The sequence below is a fragment of the Pristis pectinata genome, chromosome 3 (assembly GCF_009764475.1).
Source record: "Pristis pectinata isolate sPriPec2 chromosome 3, sPriPec2.1.pri, whole genome shotgun sequence".
NCBI lineage: Eukaryota > Metazoa > Chordata > Chondrichthyes > Rhinopristiformes > Pristidae > Pristis > Pristis pectinata.
In genome coordinates, this window is record NC_067407.1 from 125130695 (window position 1) to 125152125 (window position 21431).

At 42.1% G+C, this 21431-nt stretch overlaps 1 protein-coding gene across 4 annotated transcripts in view; it reads right to left on the minus strand.

Moving 5' to 3' along the window:
- Positions 1-21431, minus strand: part of ryr2a (ryanodine receptor 2a (cardiac)) — a 587454-nt gene that overhangs the window by 117549 nt on the left and 448474 nt on the right. For all 4 annotated transcript variants that reach the window (XM_052011297.1, XM_052011295.1, XM_052011296.1 and 1 more), the window contains exons 67-74: positions 20529-20769; positions 16001-16088; positions 15802-15894; positions 14315-14485; positions 11325-11384; positions 9124-9258; positions 3478-3590; positions 170-266 (exon numbers count right to left, since the gene is read on the minus strand). In XM_052011297.1, coding sequence (XP_051867257.1) covers positions 170-266; positions 3478-3590; positions 9124-9258; positions 11325-11384; positions 14315-14485; positions 15802-15894; positions 16001-16088; positions 20529-20769 — 998 coding nt within the window. The remainder of the gene's footprint in view (positions 1-169; positions 267-3477; positions 3591-9123; positions 9259-11324; positions 11385-14314; positions 14486-15801; positions 15895-16000; positions 16089-20528; positions 20770-21431) is intronic.

Below are 21431 nucleotides of genomic sequence, written 5' to 3' on the forward strand. Positions count from 1 at the left end.
AACTAATGTCTGTTGGAGGAGTTTACTGTAGACAACTAAGTGGCGCTATAAAAGTAATCATGCTGAGAATAGAATAACCTTCCAGCATGGCATGCTTTATATTTCTTTCACCTTATTATATTCCATGCAAATTCGGCTCCACAAGGATCAACGGCAAAGTTTTACTCACGGCTATGTCTTCTATTAGCTTATCTTCAAAATAATGTTCCTCAGTCTCAATCCATGATTTCTCATAGCCTTGGAGGAAGAGATTGACAGCTCGATGCCTGAGAAGGAAATAATCCAATGGCAGTTGTGACAGGGTTATTTGCTTTACTTAATGCATCAGCTCTCAACATCATTGCAGCTAACATTAAACTGATTAAAAAAAAATAAATGTTGTTATCTAAAGCCCACTTTGTAGCACTTCTCTGTCAATTAATACCATCTGTTGCAATGAGGTTGGATTATTTCCCACCTCAAGCTAGATTGTTTCATCTGCCTCAATCTGATTAGGGGCTTTTTTAATAATGAAGAAAAACATGTACATCAACATAAATTGGCTGTTAATCTCACCTCTAAATTGATGCTCCCGAATAAAAATATTTTTGTAATTACACAATTTTTTCATTTGTTCTTCTATCAAGTCAGATATGAAACACACTTGTGTAAGAAACCTTGGCCATGGGTATTTTGCATGTGCTATACAGCACAGTGAGATGATGCCTAAAATGGCATTCAACATGGTCTAAGTACTTAAATTTCTGGGCACAGTGCCTTTGACACTAGCATTTGACAAGGTAGGCTCATCCAGCAGTTTATGGGATCCAAGGTGAGCTGGCTAGTTGGACCCAAAATTGGCTTGGTGACTGGAGGCAAAGGGTAGTGATGGAACTATGCTTTTCTGATTGGAAGACTGTGATCAGTGTTGTATTGCAGGGGTCGGTGCTGGGACCATTGTTGTCTGCAATATACAGTATATTAATGACTTGTATGTGAATGCAGTAGATATGATGAGTAAGTTTGTGGTTGGAGTTCAGAAGAATGAGGAGGGACCTCATAGAAATATTTGGAATATTAAACGGCCTGGACAGAGTAGATGTGGCAAAGTTGTATCCAATGGTTGGGGAGCCTAGTACAAGAGGGCATGACTTCAGGATTGAAGGGTGCCCATTCAGAACAGAAATACGGAGAAATTTCTTTAGCCAGAGAGTGGTGAATCTGTGGAATTTGTTGCCTTGGGCGGCTGTGGAGGCAAAGTCATTGGGAGTATTTAAGGTAGAGATTGATAGGTATATGAGTAGCCAGGGCATCAAAGGTTATGGTGAGAAGGCGGGGGAGTGGGGCTAAATGGGAGAATGGATCAGCTCATGATAGAATGGAGGAGCAGACTCGATGGGCCGAATGGCCAACTTCTGTTCCTTTGTCTTATGGTCTTATGGACATGAAATTTGATGGTGTGAATAGCAGGGAAGGTTGCCTAAAGCTACAGCAGGATATAAATCAGATGGAAAGTTGGGCAGAACATTGGAAGATGGAATTTAATCCCTATGAGTGTGAAGTGATGTATTTTGGGAAGTCAAAAAAGGTTTGGACATATATGGTAAAAGACAGGACATTAAGGAATGTTGATGAACAGAGAGACCTTGGGGTTCAAGTCCATAGCTCCCTCAAAGTGGCAACACAGGTGGACAGGGTGATGAAGAAGGCAAGCTTGCCTTCATAGGTCAGGGCATAGAATATAAAAGTTGGGATGTTATGTTGCAAATTTACAGGACACTGGTTAGACTGCACGGAATATTGTGTGCAGTTCTTGTCATCACACGATACTGATGTGGGCTTCACAGGCTGAGCCAGCATTTAATTGTCCATCCTTAATTGCCCTTGAGGGGGTGGCAGTGAGCTGCCTCCTTGAACGGCTGCAGTCCTTCAGGTGTGGGTACACCACTGCAAGTCAGATCCATGGAGACATGTGAGACTGCACTGTCCAATTTGTGATTGGTGCGACAGACCTGCACTTGCCATTTGTGAAGGAGAACCTGGATGACCTGACTTCCAGGCCCCCATTTGCTTTAATCCAGCGCAAGCTGTATCTGCATAAGCTGTTTTTGGCTTTCTCAGCCCCACTTCTGGTGTGGAGTGTTGGGAGAGTTAATGAGGGGCAAGCACTGGATGCCCTGTAAAGACAACACTTAGAAAAACTTGCACAGCAATGTAAAGGTGACTCATATTGCATGCAGGAAGGCAGGGGCACTATGTACAATATAACTGTTACTTATTGCTGCTGGTGGTGCAATGATTCCTGAATGACTTAGCCTGTCTCCATAACAAAATCCAGATTGGCAGTCACTGGGGAAGCATCCACCAAGGGTGCCAGTATTTGCTGATTTAAAACCTTATTCCTGCCATTATCGCCTCCTAAGCAAACCCTCCACTTACACGATCAGTGCCTTCTTATTTTTGTTGATTCAAGGGGTGTGGACAACAATTGCAATGCCAGCATTTATTGTCCATCCCTAATTGTCCCAGAACTGAGGAGGCAGTTCCATGTCAACTACATCTGGGCCAAACCAGGTAAGGATGGCAGACTTCCTTGCCTTAAGCACATTCGTGAATCAGGCAGGTTTTTAACAACAATCCAGCAGTCCATGGTTACCATTACTTGCTTTTACTTTTACATTATAGATTTATTTAATTATTTGAATTTAAGTTCCCCAGCTGCCATGGTGAATTTCAAACTTGTATCACTGGACTAATGATTCAGAGCTTTGGCTGCTAATCCACTCTGCTACTGTCCCCATCTACAGCCATCCACACCCTCCAAAAATACTCTAAAACACCGCTAACTCTCATCCCAACTTCATTAGACTTTCGCATCACCAGTGTTATAATGTACATGTGACTAATAAAGAAATCTTATCAGTTTATAAATCTTACACTAGCCTTATGCAAGAAGATCCCTTGTATTCTTGGCAGCCTTCATGAACTTCTCATGCCTGAATTCACAATCTCCATTCTCATTTATAAATCCCTCTAAGGTCTTGGCCAACCCATGTATTGCCAGCTCCATTAATCCAAATGTCCATTGAGACTCCTACAACAGTTTCTTATAGAATCCCCTGTCTCTCTCTTCTCTCTTTAATGACTGGGTCTTCAACCATTCTCAATTTTTGGAATTCATTGCATAGCTACCTCTGACTCATTACCTCTTCTGTGACTCCAGAAGTCTTCTCAACACGCATCTCATCACCAAACCTGCTGACTCTTCTAAATTTAGTTTTCATGTGTGAAGTGCCTTACTAAATCTGGTTAGCTAAATTTGTGTAGGTCAAATAAAAATTGCACTCTTTTGCTACTTGAAACATATCCCATCTGTTTATAATGTTGTGAATAGTTCCTGGTGCTGTGGCAAGAGCAACCTGATCCATGCCGAGGAAATGCAAAAATTCAATACTACTTCTTTTATGGGGATTGAGAGGGAAACAAATCAGTTCCTACCGAGGTAAATTATAAAGCGGTGCCATCCTGAAGCAGGCCACGACTGCCCGTTTACGTTGCTTGGACAGCAGCTTGTGCCAGACAGCTTTCTTTGATCTCTGTGGGTGCTCAACCTGAAGTACAAAGACAGAAGTCAATCTTCCCACCACAACTGTGTGACTACCCTTAAATGGAATGACATTCAGTCAGCTTAAGCTCTTGAACCGATTCTCATTGTTTCTGCTGTAATGTGATTGCACAGTTTGCCTATGAAGTGAATCATGTATGACGGCTTCATGCCCTACCATACATGAAAGCACTCCTTGTAAAATTGGCTTACATGTTACTTGCTGATATAGAAATCCTTTGGTTGTTATAGTAAAAGAAATATTCACCTGTTCGAACAACATTTTAAAATGGGCCCATCAATATAAAATGGACCAAAAATGTAGATTTTACACACCTTAGACTTTTAAGTCATGTTTGACAGATAAGCTTATAGAAGTAAATAAAATAGAAAACGCTGCATAAAAATTTAATGAAAATGCCATTAACAAAGTCATGGAAATAAGACAAGGCATCACGCTTATCATACTAGAGGTCCCCATCCAACCTGCCCTGGCTCTGACTTTATACTCTGAAGCACCCTGTAGTTATTGGGAATGATAGATTGAAGTCAGGAATAAAACAGAAAATTCTGGAGATACTCTGCAGGTCAGGCAGCATCTGTAGAGAGAGAACAGTTAACTTATCAGCTCTCAATGGCCTTTCATCAAAAATTGGGAAATGTCTTAAGTTCTGGACAAATGAGGGAGGCATAAAGAGAATGGAAGGGAAGGTCTTCCCCCTATCCGAAAGAGTACAAGCCTTCACTTTTGGACTGTAGTCAGGAAATGTCCTCAAGAGGAGGGCTGAATGTGCAAGCCCCTCAAAAAGTTTAGAAATACTTAGAAGCAATGGGGTGGAGTTTGGGATATGACAGAGACCTTGAGGAGCAGGTGTGTAGAGAAATTGCTCATAGTTGTAAGAATAATAGGGTTGTATTAGTAGGAGATTTTGTTTTCCCCAGTATTGACTGGGCCACCCAGAGTGTTAAGGGCCTGGACAGGGTGGAATTTGTGAAATGTGTCCGGGAAAACTTCCTGAGTCAATATGTAGAGGCCCTACTTGGGAGGGTGCAATACTCTTAGGGAACGAGGTAGGGCAGGTAACAAAAGTGGCAGTCAGGCAGGACTTTGGCTCTGGTGGCCATAATTCTATTAGCTTTAAGATAATAATGGAAAAGGATAGGACAGGTCCAGAGGTTAGTGTCCTAAACTGGAGCAGGGCTAATTTTTGGGGAATTAGGAAGGATCTAACAGAGGTCGATTGGGTGAGCCTGTTTGAAGGGATAGGAACGAATGGCAAGCGGGAGACTTTTGGGAGCATGATATCGAGAGTCCAGCAGCAGCATGTTCCTGTTAGGGTGAAGGGTAAACCTGGCAAGTTCAGGGAACCTTGGTTGATGAGGGATATTGAGGCTCTGGTCAAGAAAAAGAAGGAAACATACATTGGGATTAGGAGGTCAGTGATGAGTGAATTCCATGACTATAAAAAGATTAAGAATATTCTTAAGAGGGAAATCAGGAGGGTAAAGAGAGGGTATGACATGGATCTGGGAGGCAAGGTTAAAGAAAATCCCAAGAGATTCGATAACTACATTAAGAGTAAAAGGGTGGCGAGGGGGAGAATAGGTCCCCTTAGAGATCAGCAGGGAGCCGCAGGAGATGGGTGGGATTTTTAATGAATATTTATCCTCAGTGTTTACTGAGAAGAAAATCATGGTTGCTCAAGAGATAAAGGAAACTAGTGGAGATGTTTTGGAGAATTCAAATTATCAGGGAAGAGGTATTTGCAGCCTTAAAGTGCATTAAGGTGGATAAATCCCCAATGGCTTGACCAAGTGCATCCTTGGACTTCATGGGAGGCTAGACAAGAAATTTCAGAGGCCCTTGCAGAGATATTTGCTTCATTGTTAGGCACTGGTGAAGTTCCCGAAGACTGGAAGGTGACTAATGTTGTTCCATTGTTTAAGAAGGGTAGCAAGGACAAGCCAGGGAACTATAGTCCAGCTAGCTTGACATCAGTAGTGGGGAAGTTACTGGAGGGAATTCTGAGGGACAGGATCTACCAGCATTTGGATAGACCTAGTCTGATTAGGAGGAGTCAGCATGGTTTTGTGCATGAAAAGTTGTGCTTGACGAACCTTTCAGAGTTTTTTTTGAAGAGGTAACCAAAAAGATAGATGAGGGTAGGGCAGTAGATGTTGTCTATTTGGACTTTAGCAAGGCCTTCAACAAGGTCCCGCATGATAGGCTGGTCTGGAAGGTGAGGTCCCATGGAATTCAGGGAGAACTAGTTAGGTGGATTCAAAATTGGCTCGGAGGTAGGAAGCAGAGGGTGGTGGTTGAGGGTTGTTTCTCGGCATGGAGGCTGGTGACTAGTGGTGTGCCGCAAGGGTCAGTGTTGGAACCCTTGTTATTCGTTATTTATATAAATGATTTGGATGCAAATGCACACGGCTTGATCAGTAAGGTTGCGGGTGACATGAAATTAGGAGGTATTGTTGATAGTGAAGAAGGTTATCATAGATTACAGGGGATCTTGATCAGTTAGGGAAGTGGGCCGAGGAATGGCAAATGGATTTCAATACAGATAAATGTGAGGTGGTGCATTTTGGAAAGTCAAACCAGTGTAGGACTTATACTATGAATAGTAGAGCACTGGGGAGTGTAATGGAACAGAGGGATCTTGGAGTACAAGTGCATAGTTCATTAAAAGCAGCGTCACAGGTAGACGTGGTGGTGAAAAGGGTGTTTAGCACATTGGCTTCATCAGTCAGGCACTGAGTATAGGAGTTGGGACATTATATTGCAGTTGTACAAGTCATTGGTGAGGCCACACTTGGAGTACTGTGTCCAGTTTTGGACACCCTGTTATAGGAAAGATGTGGAACGCAGGGAATTGGGACTAGTTGGGTGGGCACCATGGTCGGCATGGACTTGTTGGGCCAAAGGGCCTTCCTCATTTGTTCACAGTCAAACATTTTCTGCTGTGTAAGTACTTTCAGAATAATACAGCTGATGCAGATGATGGAATTGTGAGTGGGAATAAGGTGATCATGCTCCAAAAATTACAATGCCTCACACTCTTGATTTCGTCCCCCACAACCCCCATCCTCCCACCCCTATTGCCATTTCCAAACACAGCTGAACATACAAAGCCAAAGTCTCTGTCAAAGAAAGGTATGTCACTGAGAGGTTTACATTGGGATTTTATAATGCATATAGAAACCAGATATGATACAATGCAATGATTAGTCAGATCCATTTGTTTGATCATTAGTAGTAGACATGGAGATATTTAACCAGTAGTCTACTCCAGGTCCCTAAAGATCTTCCCACCTACTGCAAGAAGAATTCAGCAGGTCAAGGAGCATTTCTGGAGACAAAAGTGATGTGTCGAGATTGTGGGTCAAGATCCTGCGTAAGGGCTTGATATGTGTGTGTGTGTGTGTGTGTGTGTGTGTGTGTGTGTGTGTGTGTGTGTGTGTGTGTGTGTGTGTGTGTGTGTGTGTGCGCGCGCGTGTTTTTGTGTTTGTTTGTGTGCGTGTGCAGTCGGGTGTTGGGGGTGGGGGGGGGTAGGTGAGAGGAAAGAAGAGGAAAGATACCAGCATGTTGAAGTGTGGGAGGGTGGGACAGGAGCTGGTGGGTGATTGGTGGAACCAGATGGTGGAATGAGGAGAGATACAAAAGGTGAACAGAGGGAGAACCTAAGCGGGCTGGTGGAACACAGGGTTTATTCCATTCAGTTGTAAGCTATTCCTGTACCCCTGTATCTGCACCTCAATAAGCTCTGGGCCCAACATGATATTGAGCTCTTCTTCCTGCACCTCTGCCTCTGTGCCTTCTTCTTTGGAAAGGAACCTTCGCCCTCCCCACTGATGACTCCTTCTCCTGTCTCCAGCACCACCACTGCACGTAGACTTCCACTTATTGCCTTTTATCCTCTCTTATCCTTCTCATTTCCAAATGCTGATGTGATATGGACTGCCTCAACTTCTCCACTCCCCTCACCCACCCCAACCTTACCTCCACCAAAGTGTTACACTCCACTCACTTCACACCAAATCCCAACCTCGTCATCAAACCTGCAGACAAGAGGGGTGCCATTGTAGTCTGGCGCACTGACCTTTACCCTGTCTCCCAGACCATCACAGACCTCATCACATCAGGAGATCTCCTCTCCACAGCCTCCAACCTGATAATGCCCCAATCCTGCACTGCCCACTTCTATCTCCTACCTACAATCCACAATCAGCACTGCCCTAGTAGGCCCATTGTTTCTGCATGCTTTTACCTCACCAAACTTATCTCTTCAAAACTCGACTCCATCCTATCTCCCCTCGCCCAGTCCCTTCCCACCTACATCCGGGACACCTCATGTGCCTTCCACCATTTTGATAACTTCCAATTCCCTGGTCCCGACCGCCTCATCATTCTCATGGACGTCCAGCCTTTATACACCTCCATCCCTCATCAGGAAGGTCTTTGGGCTCTCCTTATCCTTCTGTAACAAAGACCCAATCAGTTTCCTTTCACTAACACTTCCCCTTTGCCATAGTTGACGGAGCCTTCACATGCATTTTCTCCATTTCCCACATATCTGCTCTCATCTCCCCTTCTCCCCAGGCAGAAGAGAGATAAGAGTTCCCTTTGTCTTCATGTTTCACCCTCCTAGCCTCTGCATTCAGCATATTATCCTTCACCATTTCCACCAGCTCCAACAGGATCCCACCACCAGTCACATCTTCCCCTCTCCCCCTCCCCCCCACCCCATTCCACTTTCCATAGGGATCACTCTCTTATGGACTCCTTTGTTCACTCTTCCCTCCCTACCCAGCCACCCCTCCCCATCCCCTGGTACTTTCCTTCTTCACCTCCTCCTTCACCACCATCCAGGGACCTAAACAGCCCTTCCAAATGAAGCTGAGATTCACATGCACCGCATTCATTGAATCCACTGCAGCCTCCTCTACATCGGCGAGGGCAAGCGTAGACTAGGCAGAGCACCTACGTTCTGTCCACAACAGCCATCTCCGGTTGTATGTCAGTTCAACTCCCCTTTCCACTCCCACACCGACCTGATGTCCTCGGCCTTCTCCACTGCCACAGTGAGGCCAAATGCAAATGAGAAGAACAACACCTCATCTTCCACTTAGGTAGTGTACAGCCCAATGGTATGAACATTGAATTTTCCGGCTTCAGGAAGCCCTCTGCACCACCCATGTTACTTTCACCTTGTTCTACCTATCATCTACCAGCTCCTGTTGCACCCCTCCCCCACACTTCTAAAATTAGCCACCTTTCCTCTTCCCCCACCAGTCCTGATCCAGGGCCTTGAGCCAAAATGTCAACACGTTCCTTCTTCCTCCACTGATGCTGCTTGACCCATGGAATTCCTCCAGCAGTTTGCTTTTTCCTCCAGATTCCAGCATCTGCAGTCTCTTGTTTCTTCTTCTCTTTCTACCTACTGTCAGCTTCTCCATATCCACCTCCATGGCCCCACACAATGATTGGCATTCCCCCCATATCATACACTGAGCTAAGCTGCAGAGAAAGCACAGACCTGTTCCAAGTGGAAGACCACATTGGCAATATCCAGCACACGCACCACTGTTTTCTCTGGGTCGGAGGTATCTTCATTGCGGTTGGGTAGATCTTTGTAAAGGGCGATCTGCCATCTAATGGCAGGATCTTCCAGCTATAAGAAAGAACAAGTGTCAGTTATCACACAACAGCATCCACAAGGCCCAGAACATACCCCCCAAAGCTCATACATGACCTTGCTTCAGTATACGGCAACTTGAAACTAACAGATGAATAAATGTTTCCAATTAATACCCAAATTTATGACCCAATCCACTGCTGTTAAAACATAACTACTTCTGAACAACTTAAACTTAAATAGCAGATTGGAAAAATAGGATGAAAAAAATATAAAAAAGACTTTTTAAACTGTTGTACACATTTACACAATATGAATGTTGGAAATGTACACTAAGGGTCTATGGAATGCCAGTGATTCAGCTGGTATCAGGAGTTTTGAATGGTTTCTGATTATCTAAGCTTTCTGAATTTTTCATAATGTTACCTCTCTAAGGAATGCCAATGTAAAAGCAAGGCTGTTAAATGATTGGAAACTATAAGAAACCACTGTATCGTTTGTACAAATCAGGCAAGTTAGCAAGCACCACCTGAAAAAGGCAACCAATACCCAGAAATTATTACAAGGCACATAAGCTCATAATCCAAAACATTCAGAGAACAGCAAAAGTTGCAAAAATAAGGTTAAAAGCCAATGCAATGGTTACAGAATCCATGATAAGGTTTAGATTAAAGTACTGGGATTAATGGCATAATAATTTATTTATCCTTATTATTTTGCCCAGTTCAAGAGAGTGATTTTATTGTACATTGGAGATTTCTTGGCAAAGACATTGCATTGGATGGGCACTATGTATGTGTCAGTGATACCTGATGATGCCTTCACTGAAATGCTTACATCTGTGATGAATCAATCCTCTGAAGGTTAAGAGAAGGTAATCGGGTGACGTGTGTCCAGGAAGTTGCTTAGTTAGTAATTATATTCAAAATATAACTTTTTTGGCAACTGTCTTTCTAAAAGGTGCTGCAGCTTTAGAGTACATACCGTACTTAAATGCAATACTAGCAACTGTACTTGTTTAATTTATAAATAGCATATCTAAACTGTAACTGTTATCTGCATAATTGACCTCTATAAGATATACCACTAAAGCACTGGAGACACAGAAGTTAAACTAGTACATGTGAGATACTGCAAACTCCCATTATCTTAACATGTTTTATGGCCTGTGTCCAAGAAAAAATCTGATTTGTTAATATCAATTTATACACAACATGATTGCAAGATAAAATCAGAAACATATCCTATGGTTAAGTGAATCTTTATCCAATATTGGGGTGTTGTTCTCAAAGGACTGCAATATACACAGAATGAGATGGACTTTATTTATTCACTTGTATTTGAAATAAACATTATCATACTTAACTATAAATCCTGACACATTTGACTAAAATGCAATCCTTTTTATAAAGATAAACAAAAAGCAGTCTATTGTAAAATAAAACAATAGAACATCAAGACCTCACAGAAGGTTGATGCCGTCTCTTTTTATTAGTAACACAGGTAGATTATTCAGGCTTACATGTTTACCCAGTATATCTACAAACTGTTTCTTGCACCCAAGCCAACCATTCACAGTGGTGGTCCCTTCCTCTTTCAGGCTTTTCTTGGTCTTACTAGCCAATATCTCAAAACAATTTGACAGGGTCTTTAAGTGTCTTGTCATGGGCATGTAGTCAAACGATAAAGATTTTTTGAGTGCAGATCGAGGACTTCTGGGATTAATGCCTAATGCAGCAGAGCGTTTTTGCATGGTCAAGCTTTTTTGAAAACAATTAGTTAAGAAACCTGGACTTGAGTCAGTGAGCCTCGAGTTGGATTTGGAAGGTTTGTTGTGCATCCTTTTCTGAATAATGATTAGTCTCCTCAGCGGTTCCTTGTAATAAAAGGCTCGAAACTGAAAGCAAGCATGCAGGCATGCAGTGAGAGAGAGAGACAAACATATATGAATTTAACAGATAAAAGATGTAATAACCAATCACCAAGTTCAATGAAATATGTTTGTAATCCACGCTCTAACATTGCAGTGTAAATTAAAGAGAAGCAGTTTTACAACATGCATCATAAGAGCAATTGACCAATGAGTCATGTCAGAAACCTACTTTCCCCTGAAGATGTAGATTATTGCGAATTATTTCTCTAACTTCATCCTCAGTGTCTTTCTGTTTTAAGAAGGAAAAATCATTAAATTTCAGCAAACTGCCTTCCACAGATCCACAAAGTCATGCAATTCTCCATACTTCATCAATAAATCAGTAACAGTATATTCAGCAGAACAGCAAGTGATCCTATTTTTTTCAAATATTTGTATGAGTTGTTTCAGATCTTTAAGAATTACACAGTTTCCAAATCCTTCTGAGACATAAGCTAATAAAACTCCAATTGTCAGTGTGACAGTCTCCCTCAAGTGTTGGTACAACAGGAATGTGTCTAATTGTTATTTTGATTTCACTCACAGGGTTATTAATGAGTTAGAAACCTGTGTCAAGAAATTACTCATAAAGTACTGTTGCTTAAGATTCTTCAGGAATGATTTTTTTATTACGGAAATTCTGATGAACAAGGAACGAAATACAATAACAGAAGTTAAAGATGCATCATTAACAATACTGCTTGAGTGGATGTTTATAAAGACATTTAAGTTTTTTAAAACAGCACGGCATATCCAACGGCTGACTGCAGAGCAATTTCCATTGAAAGAAGACAAGGTGCATAAAGGAACAGTCACAGAGGCTGTGCTAGAGATACTGAAGGAGCAATAAATCATAACTCATCACATAGATGATCAACACTTTACATAAACAGAGGTCCAGCAGACTCACATCGAACAAGATCACTGAATGGTGCTGGGTGCCCACAGAAAATGTGAGGACATCAAGACAACAATGTTGGACTCAAAGAATGTGCTCGATGGTAGAAGTTCTCCCAAAATTAGAAGTACTTATTATATTTAAGAATAAAAGGAACCAGATACATATTGAAGTAAAAAGTGAACACAAAGATTGCAGAAGAGGTATTGCAAGCTCAGAGCAATATGGTCAATTTAATCAGTTTCCCTGCACTCCCAGCCAGTGATTTCCACCCATTGAAGTTAATACGTGGAAAATTACTGCTTGCAGTCCACATAAGCAGAAAAACCCAAGACCATCACATTGAAGCCTTAATGCAAGATATCAGACTAATTGCACAAATATACTTGTAACCTATAACAGGAGACAACAGCTGAAATGTAGACTTGTCATTACAGCTAATTATCTGCTCAAGATACATATGCTGTTAGCAGAATAAGAATTTGGCTGCCAAGTTTATGTCACTGCTGAACTATTGCAACATTTTAGTAGTCATGGCAAGAAGCAAGGAGGCATGAAGAGACTCAGAAAAACAGTGGACCATTTCCATCTCACAATGCGGGTATAGGAACATTGGAAACTGAAGGAGTTCACATGTAACCAGTCCATTATCTAATGAAATGCAGCATCACCAAAGAGGAGTGGTAGGCAAGTAGGTACATTCATAATCAAGATACACAGAGATGTAGTGCCTCATATCATATAGACATATCATATCTGACTATAGACACTCCTGCACTAAGAAGATGTTAGACTGTAGAACTTACTGAGCTTTTTTCAAGTGCAGGAAGCACAAATTGGAAACCATCAAGGTGAAATGATACTGGGAAGAATTGAAAACAGAGAAAGCTGAGGATATCAGCAATCAGTCCTTCGGACGTAGCCACTGCCTCAGTTAAACTATCAGTGAAAAACTAATAAAACTGTAGGTGCTGGAACCTGACACAAAAACAGAAATGCTGAAAGAACTCAGCCAGTCAAGCAACACCATCGGAAAGGTAAATTGGCTTTGCAGAGCACCTGCACTCAGTGCACAGGTGTGATCGTGAGCTTCCTGTTACATGCCATTTTAATTCTCAATCCCACTCCCATTCCAACCTGTCTGTCTGTGGCCTCCTCCATTGTCACAGTGAGGCCCAAAGTAAATTAGAAGAACAGCATCTTATCTTCAATGTTGGCAGCTTGCAGCCTTCTCAAAATGAACGTTGAATTTTTGCAGGTAAACTGCTCTCTCATCATTCCCCATTGTCGTGTTTCTGCGCCTTTCTCACCCGGTTTCTTTAAAATGCCTCACTAATGGTCAGCACTCATGCTCTGTATCACCTGATCTGTTTCAAACTATCTCCATGTAGTCTTTTGTCTTATACTTCACTCCTCCCTTCAGCATTGTTTTGAAGGCTGTAAACCCTCCACTCTCCCCCTCAGTTCTGCAGAAGGGTCACTGACCTGAAACGTTGACTGGTTTCCCTTTCCACAGATTCAGCGATTGTGTTTTTTGTTTCAACTGTCAGTGAAATCTTCATCAATAAAATTTGCATCAATGAAATCCTTATCAATGTCCTTGGCACTTCTAATATTGACTACACCAACATATTCTTGGCCAACCTCCCATACTCCATTTCTTGCTAAACATAGCGGCATCCAAAACCCTGCTCTCCCTTTGTAACTTGCACCAGGTTCACCAACCACCTCTGTACTTGCTGAACTATACTGGCTTCCATTTAAACGAAGCCAGACTATAAAGTCTGCATGCTTATTTGCAAATCCTTCAAAAGGCCTCACCCCCTTCTTCTGTGTAACCTCCTCTGGCTCTGCAAACCAAATTATCAGCACTCTTGCAATTCTAGCCTCTGTGGTGTCCTCTTTAATCACAGCATAAAATCACAGAATTGTTATGGCACAGAACAAGGCCCATTTGGCCAACTGTGTTTGTTCTGGCTGCTGGTAGAGCAAACCCATCAATCCTATTCCCTCCTCTTTTCCCATTGCCCTCAAAATTATTCTTTCTCAAGTGTATATCCAAGTCCCCTTTGAAGCACCAACTGATTCAATTTCCAGGACCTCAAAGGGCAGTGAATAACCGTTCATAACTATTCTGAGTTAAAAGGATTTTCCTCACATTCCCCTTGTACATACAAGGCTCCAAAATCATACTCCTGGTCCTTTTGCCAATATACTAAAAGTATTGATGGCAAGACAACCAGACGTTACTCAGAATAAAATCCAAATTGTAGTGTGCATACCATGCTGAACCTATTTTTGGCCAATGAGATTAGTTCCTGGTCACCAGGCACACAAATGTTTAACCCAATAGGCAGTAGTCTCTTCAGTGCTGCAACTATGAGGGATGTTTGTAGAGAATAGCGGTCTCCTTTCCTCTTTGACTTCTTCCTCTCTTGATCAGACACACCTCCCTGTGGAAAGAAAAATATATTTGACCTCTTTAACAGATAAAATGATGTTGCTGTCACGTTTTAAGGCTAAGGCAACTAGGGATTCTGTCAGCAAACCCAGCGGAGAGGTACCCAACAGCCAGAGTAAGAAGCATAGGCTTTATGGTAATGCAAGACTGCAGGATCTCAGAGTAGATCAGAAGGAGCAGACTAGTTAGTGACAACCTCACCAATAAACTGGGGGTGGGGCAGGGCCCATGACTCATGGCAGATGGTTTATGACATAGCAAACCAAGTCAATTTAATCAGCAGAGTCTATTTAAAGAGCTGAGGAAACACAGCCTCCAGCAACTTCTCCCAATAAAATCTGGATAACTGTTCCAGGTAAATGTAATGAGAGGATAATAGTTACATACAAATTATCTGCATGAAATAAATCTTGGTCACTAATAGTGTGGTCACTAAGCTTAATCAACAAGAGAATTACCCAATTGTGTCCATTTATACTGGCAACAGATTTGGCATTATATGCAGCCTTGAAGAGAAACCTACTCAGATTTCCAATTCAGAGCAAACTGATGCCAAATTCATACAATGTACCATTGCAATGGAGATCTCAAGCTTGAGTACTCTGAACTTGGTTTGCATATAAATCCAGAAATAACAGATTTGCCGTCCATTTGGTTGCATTTTATTTGAGGCCAACATTCACAGGGCAGCAGGAAAGTCAATAATTCAGCTACTTGAATGTTGTACATAGTATTATGGAACAAAAATGTAACATGCATTTGTATATGAGGGTTCTACTTCATTAGGCATTTCAGATGTACAAATGGTCTTAAGGTCAGCCATCCAGTGAACTGGAGTAATGTCCAAAAAATATATATAAAAGTAAATTCCTATAACTTTAAATTCAATGCAATGCTAATTAAAATAAAAGTAGAAATTCTTATATTACGATACAGCAGCCTGAGGGCACGTACCACCAGGCTTAAGGACAGCTTCTATCCCACTGTGATAAGACTATTGAATGGTTCCCTTATACGATGAGATGGACTCTGACCTCACGACCTACCTTGTTATGACCTTACACCTTATTGCACTGCACTTTCTCTGTAGCTGTGACACTTTACTCTGTACTGTTATTGTTTTTACCTGTACTACCCCAATGCACTCTGTACTAACTCAACGTAACTGCACTGTGTAATGAATTGACCTGTACGATCAGTATACAAGACAAGTTTTTCACTGTACCTCAGAGCAAGTGACAATAATAAACCAATAACAATACCAATAAAAAAAATACAGTGACACAAAAAAATCAGCAAATTTGAAACCTTGGACATCTTGGATTTTGTGTCAGTGATGAGGAAAGACATGTTGTTGATTTCATTCTGAATCACAAAGTTCTGTTCTTCCCTTTTGAAATTCTGCAAAAACACAAGTTGAAAGTAAGTAAGATTGATAAAATATGAACCGTTTTAATGAGAAATCTTTTTTTCAAAGGCAGGTCTCATAATTGAATATTTTGCTCACGTGCGATTTTGCCCAGTAAATGAAAACTTCAGCCACCATACGGAAAAGCTCTTCTGCATCAGAATTTGGTTCTTTGAGCCACTTTGCACTGAAATGGAACAAGGAGACATTTCAAGGGTACGTTGGGAAACCACGTTTCACTTTTACTCCTCTGTGCTTGTATAGAAAATAGGACTGCGGCATCCCGTGGTAAGGAGCAATGCTGGAAGGAAGGGCTGCTCCAGCAAGCCCTGTAATAACCATCAGTTAATAGGTGGAAAATCAGGAAGGTGTGAGATTGCAATTTGGCTGCCACTTGAAAAAGCCAGTCAAAACAAAAAACTGTTAATAAATTACTGAATTTAATAAGAAATACGTAGACTAGCTGCAAACAGTGTGACCAGGAGAGGCTGGATATCCAGCAATGAGTGATTCACCACCCCATTCCCCAAAGTCTTTCCATCATCTACAAGTGACAAGTCAAGAGTGCGATGGGTATAGTGGTTATGTTACTGGACTTGTGTCAAGAGGGCCAGTTATTGATCTGTAGAGATTAGTTCAAATCCCACCATACTATTTAAATTCAAATTAAATTTAAAAAAGGACTAGCATCAGTAATGGTAAACATAAGACTACTGAATTATCATAAAGGCTCATCAGGTTCACTAATATCCTTCCTTATTTTCTCAAGAGAAGGAAATCTGTCATCCTTTCCTAGTTTGGCCTGGCCTTTGCATTACTCCAGACTCAAAGCCATGTGCTGACTCTTTATTAACCAAGCTAATTATATCCTGATGTAGGTTCTCAACCCAAAATGTTGACTCTCCCTCTGCCTCTACAGATGCTATTTGACCAGATTAGTTCCTCCAGCAGTTTTTTTTTTGCTCCAGATTACAGCACCTACAGTCTCTTTTCTCTCCAAACTGCATGCACGGTAGTGTAGCAGTTAGCGTAACGCTATTACAATGCCAGTGACCCGGGTTCAGTTCCGGACACTGTCTGTAAGGAGTTTGTATGTTCTCCACATGACTGCATGGGCTCCCTCCAGGTGCTCCGGTTTCCTCCCACATTCCAAAGATGTACGGGTTAGGAAGTTGCAGGCCTGTTATGTTGGTGCCGGAAGCGTGGCGACACTTGCAGGCTGCCCCCAGAACACTCTACGCAAAAAGATGCATTTCACTGTGTGTTTCGATGTACATGTGACTAATAAAGTTTATCTTAAGAGTGGGCAATTAATGCATCTTATAACAAACACAATCTACTGGAGGAACTCAAGACATAATTAGCTTGGTTAGTTAAGAGTCTGGAGTAACGTCAGGTCCTGATGCAGTGTCTTGACCTGAAACATCCTGACAATTCCTTTCCTCCCACAGATGTTTGTTGTTCCAGGTTCCAGCATCTGCAGTCTCCAGTGTCCCCAATACAGCTTATATCCCATGAATGAATAAACATAATTTGTCTGGATGAGTATAGCCCCATAGACACTTTAAAAACTCCATAAAATTATGAGAGGCATAGATAGGGTCGACAGTCAGAATCTTTTTCCCAGCGTAGAAATATCGAATACTAGAGGACATGCACTTAAAAGTGAAAGGGGAAACTTTAAAGGAGATGTGCAGGGCAAGTTTTTATTTTACACAGAGAGTGATAGGTGCCTGGAACATGCCGCCAGGGGAGGTGATGGAAGCAGATAAGATAGTGGTGTTTAAGAGGCTTTTAGATAGACACATGAATATCCAGGGAGTGAAGGGATATGGATCATGTGCAGGCAGAAGTGATTTAGATTAATTTGGCATCATGTTGGCACAGACATCGTGGACCAAAGGGCCTGTTCCTGTGCTGTACTGTTCTATTCAAGGCAGTTCACCACCACCTTCACATGGGCAGAACATGCTTGGCCCTGAAGAAATACTTTTATTCTATAAATGAATGATTAAAAAATACAGCATGCCTTATAGTTTATGATCATGAGTTCCAGACCATAATCACATTTGGCCAAATATTGTTATGGCAATGAAAACAATGAACTGAATGATGTCAGTAGCTTCAGACTGTATAGAGGAGATAACCTGCCTCGAATTGTTACACTATTACAAAATAATTTGTATGGGTTGATGATTAGTAGACATTGGAGCTTCCTGGGTCAGCTCACACCCACACCCACTGGACTGGCCATTGGGGTAAATTCGGTGTCCACTGCTGCAGTTCATAGAAAGTAGGTTTTACAGCATTTTACAGGTCAACTTGCACTGGAGGCCAGCCCAACAAGGACAAAGTGCTTGACTCCTTCACTTCAAACTCCAGTAACTTCCACAGTCTGGCCCTCAATCCTTTTATTACACTTACAAAGAATGACTGCTGCCACACTTTCTACGTCAAGCGGTCGAATAGGATGGAACAGGTGACAGCACCACAGAGGCAGAATTCTGCTGACTCTAAGCTCGGAAATGTCTCTGGCAGCTGCATATTTCACAGCACGAGGTAAGAGGGCTGGGGACAGGTGGCAGTGGTGCTCACCTTTCTGAAGCGCTATCAGGCTCACCTTTTGTCTCTACTGTTCCTGTCGACCTCATGCGTGACATTGTGTGTGTGCATGCCTAGAATCCCACATCTGCTGCTAGGGCACTTTGCCTGCTGAAAGGGGTGGTGACGGAACCCAACTTGTGGTCTGACATTGTGGGCAGAGCATCTGGAGGGATAATGGCTATGGGAAAAAAGTCATTAAAAATTCCTAGCTGCAGAAATTATCCAAAGTGTGCAAAGGATAATTGTGCTCAGAATCAGCCAATCTTCCCAGCTGCTGTGCCTTATAAATCTCTCCATTACCTGGAGTACACTGGGTGTGTTGAACTGGCAGTTCAGACATGCTGTGGCATTGAACATCAATCTGATATATCAAAATGAGATCAGACAGGAAAAAGCAGATGGACTGGGGCATATTCTTCTCCCAGAGAGCCATGAATCTTTGGCATCCACTACCCACGAGGGAGCTGTGAATGCTGAGTCATTAAGTATATTCAAGGCTGAAATAGACAAAAGAGTGGAACTGATGCCAAAAAAATATGACTAGCCATGACCTTATTGAATACAGCCAACTCCTGCTCTTGTTCCATATGTTCCAAGGCCCAAATCAGGCAAGGGAGCTTGTCAGAAACATTGCAATGTCAAGAATCAGATGCCCAATTTTTTCAGCCTTGCTGCCCATGTGCATAAGTTAGGTTATTCATGCCTTGTTCCCAAATGTTTGAACATTACACTGCAATCAAGCCCAAGTGGCATATTATACTTGCTTTCAAGAACAACAACTTGCATTTATACAACATTTTTTCTATCTTCCTTTTCACATCAGGGCTAATCTTATTGAGATAGGCAAGACTTATAGGATCACTGAGAGGGCAGGTGCTGAGTCTGGAACCAGGTGAAAATCTCTGGATAAGGGGTTGTTTGTTGAAACGAAGATTGTAAATCTGTGGAATTCCCTCACTCAAGAGTCTGTTGGGTTACCAAGTATATTCAAGGATGAGACCGACAGATTCTTGGACAATTAAAAGAATAAGAAGATATGGGAATGAGGGCTTGAGGATCAGTCATTATCATTGACTGGTGCAGCAGGCTCAAGGGGTTATACATCCTGCTTCTCCTTTAATTTTTTAGCTTATTTAACATGGTAAAACATCCCAAGGTGCTTCATAGGACCACCGCCAAACAAAGCCTAATATTGAGTCACAGAGCAAGATATGAACAGCACCCACAATGTTGTCATGCCAGAGATCAGAAATTGTAAAATGCTGAGATCTTAAGGGCTTTTATGGGTCAAATAATGAGGAAGAAATATGGTATGTTGGCCTGTATTGTAAAAGGGTTTGAAGTGCAAAAGTAAGGAGCCTTATTGCAATTATGCCGGTCTTTAGTGAAACTAGACTTGGAGTACTGCATACTTTGTATCAGGAAGAGGATACTTGTCTTTGATCACTTCAACAAACATTTTTAGATTGATTCTGGGTTGAGAGTGATGATCTGTGAGGGAAGATTGAGTAGAAGTAGCAGATAGTCTTTGGAGCTTAGAAGAATGAGAAGTGACCTCACCAAAAGATAAAGTTTGCAAAGTGATGTGGCAGGGTGGATGTTGAGGGATTGTTTGCTTTGGTTGGAGAATCTACCGGAGAAGTCTGTGGATGCCCAGACTTGGTGAGTATTCAATTAATTGGTGTGACAAGTTATTTGGAATCCCAGTTAAGACAGGCATTAGGGAGATTAGGCAGGAAAAGTGGAGCTGAAGTTGATCATCCATAACCTTGCTGCATGGCAGGGCAGGCAGGAGTATCTGTGTGGTCTATTATTTCTTACAACCTTCTGATTGGAAGCACTCACAGAGTTTAGGAGGAGTGGATGGGTGGGATATGATGGAGTTTGAAAAGGATCAGCATTTTAACATACAGGTGTTGGTCTGCAGTTTCTTTGTAAATGAATGAAAACTGCCAGGTGTGACTTTCAACAACAGTTATGTATTTAAATCAGTGCAGCCCCAACATTTATAAAACTATATTACCGGTTATAATCCACAAATCTGATCAGCAGTGGGTAGAAAGCATAAAGATCCCGAGCCAGCACCGTAAATTCATCCAGAATGAGCAACTCAGCTTCACACATGTCTCCTCTACCCTCAGCCTTAAGGTGTTCCTCTTCCAACACCACCGTGGCCACCTTCTTCTTCAGTTTCTCCATCAAGGGAAGGAAGTGGGTTTTAAGGAGCTGTGGTTTCACTTTGCTGATAATTGGCAGTGAGAAAACTGTTGGAGGCAAAGCAGCAAGTTAGAGGAACTTGTTGGAAGCAAATTCAATTGTAACTTCCAAAAGGAAATTAGATTAATACACAAGGCGAATTTATAAGACTGCGGGGAAAGAGCAGGGGACTGGGGCTGATTAAGTAGCTCTGGCAGGATGTAAATTAAGGGTCAAGTAGCTGCCTTCTGTGCTGTATAGCACCAAGGCCATCCACACAGCAAAAAAGCACACAAGCCTGAACTGAAATCATACTCTCCTTTTCAATAACCTTGCCTACAGTGATTATCATTAAGAGTCATGAAGTCTTGGAGTTGTACAGCACAGAAACAGGCCCTTGGCCCACTGTATCTATGCCAACCACCATGCCTATCAATACTAATCCCACTTACCTGCATTAGTTCCATATCCCTCTCGGCCCTGCTCATTCAAGTACCTGTCCAGATGCCTCTGTTACTTTGCCTGCCTCCACCACTTCTTCTAGCAGCTCAATCCACATACCTCAGATCTCCTCCTCTTTCTCACATTAAATCTATCCCCTCCAGTTTCAGACAACCCTCCTATGGGAAGTGGACTCTGGCTAGCTACCTTATCAATGCCTCTCATAATTTTAGGTACCTCGATCACATCACCTCTCATCCTCACTTGCTCCAGGGAAAACAGACCTAGC